General features: G+C 45.5%; 1 protein-coding gene across 3 annotated transcripts in view; it reads right to left on the reverse strand.

The window, feature by feature from the left end:
* Window positions 1-1,134, reverse strand: part of srrm1 (serine/arginine repetitive matrix 1) — a 44,441-nt gene extending 43,307 nt beyond the window's left edge. For all 3 annotated transcript variants that reach the window (XM_073034236.1, XM_073034237.1, XM_073034235.1), the window contains exon 1: window positions 1,036-1,134. In XM_073034236.1, the coding sequence (XP_072890337.1) occupies window positions 1,036-1,056 (21 nt within the window). In that variant the 5' untranslated portion in view covers window positions 1,057-1,134. The remainder of the gene's footprint in view (window positions 1-1,035) is intronic.
* Window positions 1,135-8,987: the final 7,853 nt, after the last annotated feature.

The raw sequence follows: 8,987 nt of genomic DNA on the forward strand, positions 1-8,987 counted from the left end.
CCCGATGCAGTAATATTAATGAGTGGAGATGACAAGAAATGTAAATGTCTGTAATTCTGGGATTAAGCCAAAAATAGTATCACATTCTGAAAATAGTTTTTAAATGATACTAAAAACTTTATGAAGTGTAATTCGCGTGTATTCATAATGAGTTTTCCAATCTGATTTCAGAACAAAAAGCTAAGTCAATATAAAGTATAAAGTAAGGCTAAGAATGTTTTGCTTTTGAATCATCTCGAATGAAGAAATTTAGAATATTCCAATATGTATTTCAACGTTGTAACTCACTCCAAGTTATCTGCATTTTTTACATTAAAACAAAAATGTAAAGTATTCAGAGGTTTTTCCAATCTGAAATGTATCATGAATAATACTTGAACAATATATTGCATTTTAAGCTAAGTACAGTAAACCCACAATTTTCGTGAGTTGTTGTTGATTTGGCCTATTTTCCAATCGTTTAACCGCACCAGCCTGTATACAACTATGCCGTTAATGTACCAAGATAGAAATTCTTAAAATAATTCAGAAAACACAATAGAAGTTTTCAAATGTGGAAAATGGGTTTCCTGTCATTGGAAACCACGCCGTTGAGACATTTACTCTGCCAGTTGGCTGGTTCCTCTCGCCGCCTTGGCCGCCACCTCCTGCCGCACTGGAGCCAATTCCTTAGCAATGTAATGTGCACAGTATCTGCCTAGACTTTACTTTCGACATGTACCACACGCCCACAGATTCAAGCTGCCAAAATATACAGCACGAAAATAAGGGCGCAATGTAGAGGGATTAAACAAAACCCAGATTTCCCAGCTCACACACGATTCTCCCGTCGCTGCCGCCCGCCTGTCCGCCGCCATTTGCCGTGCCACACGGTTGCTAAGGCCCAATCCGCGTTAAAATAAACCATCTCACGCGGTTAACACGGCCGAGAAGGCACAAGGAACTTCGATAAAGCGTTTGAACTGCTACCGTAACAGACGGCCCGCAGACCGCTGCTCGGTTAGGGCACTTTGCTTGGCAGGTTCTTTTACTTACACGGAAAAACCCCGCATCCATCTTGTCCGTCTATGGAGGGGCTGCCGGAGCAGGCAGTCGCTCACTTCCGGTTTACCCGAACGTCACAATGGTGCTTCCGATTCGCGGAAACTGCCGAAGCTCGCGTTTCCGTGCCACGGAAAAAGCCGAAGGCTTGCGATTGTTGTAACCCGGCGACAGGCTTGTTGGTTTTCTCACTTTGCAAGGGTTCACACATTTTAATCTAATGTGGTCCATTTTGCGTTCAAGAAACACTATTTCTTCGAGTATGTATGCTAATGTCATGAACATTTTCTACTGCTTGGTAATACTTATATTTAATGCTTTTGGCCTTAATTTCTCCACTGATTTTGGTTCTTCTATTGTCTGACCTGCTGAGTTGCCCTGTGGTGCAAAAGATAACGTTGTTTTTGAAAGTGGTAAAGAACAGGATAAGGAGTCAACTGGCAACTCGTAGATTTAATTTCAAGTTCCTTTGCCACATCTGCATCAAAACGTGCAGAGAAAGTACATCATTTGTATCAATGTTTCTTTGAACGGGTTCCATGGTGTTTCTTTGTTTCGTGGCTGTCTGTGGGGAAGACGATTCTCAGGGTTGAGAATCTCACTGCATACAAACTTTGATAATAAAAGTTCACTGATTCTTGAAAAGCCAACATCATGTATCAATGTGTTGGGGGGAAGCCTGAAAGTGTAGAAACAGATTCCACCAACGTGGTACGCCCAGCACGTTTGCAAATCAAAACAAGTAACAAAACACCAACAGCAAAACAAGTCCTGTTTAATATACACACACAACCCCAGGACAGGCCTTCTCCGAACCTCCAGCGGTCTCACAGACGTTGGGCCTTCGACTTCCCCAGCGGACACGCAGCCTCAGGAGTTCAGCCAACAGTTCACAACTTACGAACGACCTATCGGGCTTCAATCTTTGGTATCACTGATGATAATGAAGGGGGACCCGGGATGAGGACCCCCAAACTGCAGACCTCGCACTCGAGACTTGCCAGTGACAGGGATCCAGAATGCTAGGCCTTAAACACCAGTCCTGGCGACTCACGTACCTGAGGAATCACCTGCCCTTGTGTTTTCGAGTGCAGAGCAGAGGCCTAGGCTACAACCTGCCATCTACCTCCCCCCCACATTCTGTCGATGAACCCAAATCTGACCCATAATTCCCCTCTCATAGTTCCCAAAACCATCCCTAGCTTGGTTAAGCTGAGCTGGGAGGGGGGGGGGGTGCCATTCTATGCTGGATGGCTCCACAAAAAGAGCAGTGAAATATTTTATCATCAGTGGTTGATCTTGCCTTGAATGAAGTAGTTTTCAAATTTGTGGTTCTTGGCAAGATATACTATAAGATGTCTTTGATCTACTTCCAAACCATTAAACTACTTCATCGTTAGTCAGACGAGACGGTGTGTTCAGCCACCCTCGTATCAGAATCAGAATCAAAATCAGACTTTAATTGCCAAGTACCTACGCACATACAAGGAATTTACTTCCGGCAGATGTTGTCTCTCTGCTCATAACAATAATAATGATAAATATAAATGAAAATATAGATTATACATACAGGTAGTGCAATCCAAGTAACAGTTAGCCAACAGTTAACCGGCAGTTAACTGTTCAGCAAAGTGACCGCAGTAGGGAAAAAACTTCTCCAGTGCCTATTAGTCTTAGTCTGGAGGGATCTGAAGTATCTCACTGAAGACAAACATTTAACAATTTCTGATGATTGCACCTTGACCACAGTACCTGGTTTAAGATATCTCAGTAGCAGGCTAGTTGTAGCAGGGAAATGGTTTACTGTTCCAGGTTTGTTTTAGTCTTTAGTCATCACCCTATAGCTGGTGATGAAATTGTTCTTGTTTGGAGATGGACATCTCAGATGATCGATCCTGGGCCCAACTCATTGATACAATCAGGACAAACTTCATGAGGAGTTTGACAAGATTTGGTATGTCACCAAAGACTGGCAAACTTCTACACCGATGAGTAAGCTGACTTGGAAAAAAGTACAGTCGACGTTTCGGCCCGAGACCCTTTGGCAGGACTGGGTCTTGGCTCAAAACGTTGACTGTGCTCTTTTCCATCGATGCTGCCTGACCCGCTGAGTTCCTCGAGTATTTTGTGTGTGACCCCTGAGAAAGGGGCTTCCCTTCCTCCACCATCAATGCTGCCCTCGACTGCTTCTCTTCCATTTCACGCACGTGTGCTCTCACCCCATCTTCCCACCACCCTTCCAGGGATTGGGTTCCTCTTGTCCTCGCCTACCACCCACCAGCCTCCACGTCCGGCATGTAATTCTCCGGAGCTTCTGTCATCTCCAACAGGATCCCACCACCAAGCACATCTTTCCTCCCCTCCCACTTCCGGCTTTCTTCAGGGTTCGCTCCCTACGCTCCTTGTGCATTCATCTCTCCCCACTGATCTTCATCCTGATGGTTCACCTGCCCCCACACCTCCTCCCTGACAGTCCTTCCAGGTGAGGTGACACTTCACCTGTGAGTCTGTTGAGGGTCATTTACTGTGTTTGGTGCTCCCAGTGTGGCCTCCTGTATATCAGTGAGACCCGACGTAGATTGGGAGACCATTTTGCTGAGCACCTACGCTCCATCCGCCAGAGAAAGCAGGATCTCCCAGTGGCCGCCCGTTTTAATTCCACTTCCCATTCCCATTCCGATATGTCAATCCAAGGGCTTCTCTACTGTCGTGATGAGGCCACACTCGGGTTGGTGGAACAACACCTTATATTCCATCTGGGTAGCCTCCAACATGACGGCATGAACATTGATTTCTCAAGCTTCCAGTCATGGCACACCCACACCAACCCCCCCCCCCCCCACCCTCTCCTTCATCATTCCCCATCCCTTTTCCCTCTCTCACCTTATCTCTTTACCTGCCCATCACCTCCCTCTGGGGTTCCTCTCCCCTTTTCTTTCTTCCATGGACTTCTATCTTCACCTATCAGATCCCTCCCTTTTTCAGCCCTGTATCTCTTTCACCAATCAACTTCCCAGCTATTTACTTCACCTATACTTCCCCCTCCCAGTTTCACCTATCACCTTGTGTTTCTCTCCCCTCCCCCACCGTTTAAATCTACTCCTCAATTTCTTTTCCCAGTCCTGCCGAGGGGTTGTTCAGCCCAAAAGGTCAACTGTATTTTTTTTCCACAGATGCTGCCTGGCCTGCTGAGTTCCTCCAGCATTTTGTGTGTGACCCCTGCGGTGTGCCAGGGTTGATTGCCAGCAAGGTGAAGATGTTAATTCTGATCCGCACAGATTGTGGTCATCCGGTTAGGAAGTCAAGGATCCAGATACAGAAGGGTTTACAGAGGCCCAGGTTTTGGAGCTTTTCAATCAGAACTTCAGGAATTATTCTATTAAACGCTGAGCTATAGTAAATCAACAGCATCCTGATGCAGGTATGTGTATTGTCCAGTTCATCCAAGGACACATGAAAAGTCAATAATATTGCATCTGCCAGGGACCTATTGTGGCAGGCAAATTGCAAAGGGACCAGGTCCTCGCTGAGACAGGAGTTAAAACTAGCCATAACGAACCTCTCAAAGCACTTCATCATTTCAGCAATCAAGTGCCATTGATTGATTGTTGTTAAGGCAGCTCACCCGTCTCTTCTCGGGCACTGGTATGGTAGCAGTCGGGCACTGCTGCCCTTTTGAGGCAGGTGGGAACTTCCGAGATGAGAGATCGGAAATGTCTTTGAACGCACCCGCCAGCTGGTTGGCACAGATTTTCCGAGCCCTGCCAGGTACCCCATCAGGGCCTGATGCCTTGCAAGGGTTCAACCTCTTGAAGGGCAGTCTGACTTTGGCCTCTGAGACAGAGGTCGCTGGGCCGCTGGGTGCTGCAGGGATCATCGTAGCTGTAGTTTTATTCTCCTTTTCGGAGTGTCCATAAAAGGCGTTGACCTCATCAGGGAGTGAAGCACCACGGCCATTTATGGCATTAGGTTTCGCTTTGTAGGAAGTTATGGCCTGCAAACCTTGGCAAAGTTGACGTGCATCCCATTCTGCCACCGATCTCATTCAGAATCGTTCTTTTGCTCTTGAGATAGTCCTCTATAAGTTACACTTGGTTTTCTTGTATCGTCCTGGGTCTCCAGACTAGAATGCCACAAACTATTGAATGGTGAAAAGCCTTACTAGAGTGGCTGTGGAGGGAATTTTTCCTATGGCTGTGATGTCTAAGACCAGAGGACACAGCCTCAGAATAGAGAGGCGTCCTTTTAGAAATGCTCTTGAACTAACCAGAAAGTTCAATATCTGTCTTTTTCAGAATGGCGATGGGAAGGAATTCCTTTAGCCAGAGGGTGGTGAATCTGGGGAATTCTTTGCCACAGGCAGCTGTGGAGGTCAAGTCTTTATATTTAAGGCAGAGGTTGATAGATTCTTGATTGGTCAGCACATAAGGGATAGAGTATGGGGGTCGGGGGGAGGCAGGAGTTGGGGGCTGAGAGAAAAAAATGGATCAGCCATCATGAAATCCTGGAGCAGACTTGATGGGCCAAATGGCCTAAATCTGCTCGGCATAAGTTCCTCGGCATAAACATCACCGAGGATCTCATGTGGTCTGTACATACCGGCTGTGTGGTGAAAGAGGCACAACGGCACCTTTTTCACCTCAGACGGTTGAAGAAATTTGGTGCGGGCCCCCAAATCCTAAGAACTTTCTATCGGGGCACATTTGAGAGCATCCTGGCTGGCTGGATCACTGCCTGGGTATGGGAACTGTGCTTCCCTCAATCGTAGGACTCTGTAGAGAGTGGTGCATCTGTAGATGTGAACTTCCCACTATTCAGGAAATTCATAAAGACAGGTGTGCATAAAGGGCCTGAAGGAGCATTGGGGACCCAAGTCACCCCAACCACAAACTGTTCCAGATGCTACTATATGGGAAACGGTACCACAGCATAAAAGCCCACTCCGATATGTCTGTCCATGGCCTCCTCTCAAGATGAGGCCACACGTAGGTTGATGGAACAATACCTTATCTCCCGCCTAGGTAGCCTCCTACCTGCTGGCATGAACATTCAACTCACAGACTTCCGTTGATACCCCTGCCCCCCTTACCCCATCCCTATCTATAATTTCTCTCTCTTTCCCCCCCTCACTACAATCTCCCCCCAGCCCTACCTTTCTTTCTCTTTTATTTCCCATAATTCTCCACCTTCCCCCAGCCCATTTCCCTCCAGCCTATCACTTCCCAGCTCTCTACTTCATCCCTGCCCCCACTTCTTATCCCCCCTCGACCATCCCATGTTACTTCACTCCTGATGAAGGGTTTCGGCCCGAAACATCGTCACTACCCCCTCCCATAGATGCTGTCTGGCCTGCTGAGTTCTGCCAGCATTTTGTGTTTTTATTCTGTGGTTCCTTTTTGCCATTTCAATTGTGGCTGTTTGTTGAACCCATTCTGTTTATCCAGTGGAATGCAAAGCACTTAACGAGTGTGCTGAATGTGAGAATTTGCATGTGCTGAATGTGAACTTTACTTATGCAAATTATGTGCCATTGTGTGGCACAACACCACCTGGGATATTCAAGACTTTTTAACCTGGCAGTACAAAGGGAGGTAATTCACAGAAAGACAACACAGCTGCAGGTTCCCACTCAAGTCACAGACCATCCTGACTTGGAAATGTATTTCCATTCCTTCATGATCACCAAGTTCAAATCCTTACGTCAGTACCACAGGAGCTCCATCCTTACAATGACCACAGTAGGTTCACCATCCTCTCAAGGACAACTGATGAACGGAAACTTAACAGCAGCATCGCTAATGAAGGCTGCATCCCAAGCGAGAATGTGGGAAGTAATAATGTGTGAACTCGTTTATCACTATGGTGTTTGCTTGCGAATTGGATGACCATACTTCCCTCTCTCTTTCCCTCGATGCTGTCGGAGGAATAGTGCTGGAGCAAGCGATGCAGTTGTGGGTTGTGGACTTTTAATTCATGTTTATGATGTGCCCCAGTTTCTGGTCACTCCTTTCTTGCTAGCTTGGGTGATTTTGAATCGGGGCAGCATACAGAAAATGAACACCGAACTAAACTGAAACATACCTATCCTGCCGAAGGGTTCTGGCCTGAAACATCGACTGTTTATTCATTTCCATAGATGCTGCCTGGCCTGCTGTGTTCCTTCAGCATTTTGTGTGTGTTGCTCGGATTTCCAGCATCTGCAGATTTACTCTTGTTTATGAAACATACCTTTTGATTTTGTGTTTTATATCCTGTGTTTTCGCTTATTTTGTTTTGGTTGTTGGTTGCGCAATTTGTTTCTTTTTGTACGTGGGGGAGGGGGATAATGTTTTTCTTTGAACAGGTTCCATAGTTCTTCTTTGTTTCGTGTCTGTGGGGAAGATGAATCTCAGGGTTGTATACTGCATACATACTTAGGTAATAAATGTACTTTGAATCCTTGAATCCTTTGAACCATTGTTTATTGGGGTGGTAAAACACACCATTGTTTGTGTTTTAGAATCTGGAATGTGAAGATGGAAATATTGGTTTGATATTGGAAATATTTCCTCGATCATATCAGCTAAAAGAAACAAAGGAAACATCCATTTATACTATGACTTTTCAATGCTTTAGAACATTAAAATCTGAACCGTACTAGAACAATAAAATATATTTGAAGTGCTGTAAGGAACTATGCAGCCAATTTGCACACAACTCCCATGGACCTCAATGTGCTAAAAGTCTGCTTACTGTTAGTTAATGTGCACTGGAATTTAAATGTCCAGCAGGACAACTTCTAGATGTTCCAGGGATGGAGACGCAGAAAAGTACAGCACAGAAACAGGTCCTTTAGCCCATCTAGTCTATGCTGAACCATTTAAGTTGCCAAGTCCCGTCAACCTGCACCCAAACCATAGCCCTCCGTACCCCTCCAATCCGTGTACCTATCCAAACTTCTCTTAAACATTGAAATAAAAACTGCCTGCACCATTTGCGCTGGCAGGTTGTCCACACTTTCACCACCCTCAGAGTGAAGAAGCTTCCTCTCATATTCCCCTTAAACATTTCACTTTTCACCTTTAACCCATGACCCCTGGCTGTAGTCTCACCCAACCTCAGTGAAAAAAGCCTGCTTGTATTTACCGTATCTATACCCTTCATAATTTTGTATACCTCTATCAAATCTCCCCTCAATCTTCTACGTTCTAGGAAATAAAGTTCTAATCTATTCAATCTTTCCTTATAACACAGGTTCTCCAGTCCCGGTAGTATCCTTGTAAATTTTCTCTGTACTCTTTCAACCTTATTTACACCTTTCCTGTAGGAAAGTGATTAGAACTGCACACAGTGCTCCAAATTAGGCTTCACCAACATCTTATACAACTTCAACTTAACAACCCAACTCCTGTTCTTAATATGTTGATATATGGAGTCCAAAAGCTTTCTCAATGGCCCTATTTGCCTGTTTTACCATTTTCAATGAATTATGAACCTGTGTTCCCAAATCCCTTTGTTCTATAGTACTTCCTAGTGCCCTACCGTTCACTGTGTAAGACCTTCCCTGGTTGCACCTTCCAAAGTACAACACCTCACACCATTAAATTCCATCAGACATTTTTCAGCCCATTTTTCCAGCTGGTCCAGATCCCCCTTCAAGCTATGCTAGTCTTCTTCACTGTCCACTTTGCCCCCAATCTTGGTGTCATCCGCAAATTTTCTGACTCAGTTAGCAACTTTATCATCCTGATCAACACACACAAAATGCTGGAGGAACACAGTAGGCCAGACAGCATTCATGGAAAGAAGTAACCAGTCGACAGTTCGGGCTGAGGACCTTCTTCAAGACTGGAGAAGGGTTTCAGCCTTGAACGTCGACTGTACACTCCTTGCCATAAATGCTGCCTGACCTGCTGAGTTCTTCCAGCATTTTTTGTGTGTTGCTATGGATTTCCAGCATCCGCAGA

The sequence above is a fragment of the Hemitrygon akajei genome, chromosome 32 (assembly GCF_048418815.1).
Source record: "Hemitrygon akajei chromosome 32, sHemAka1.3, whole genome shotgun sequence".
Classification (NCBI taxonomy): domain Eukaryota; kingdom Metazoa; phylum Chordata; class Chondrichthyes; order Myliobatiformes; family Dasyatidae; genus Hemitrygon; species Hemitrygon akajei.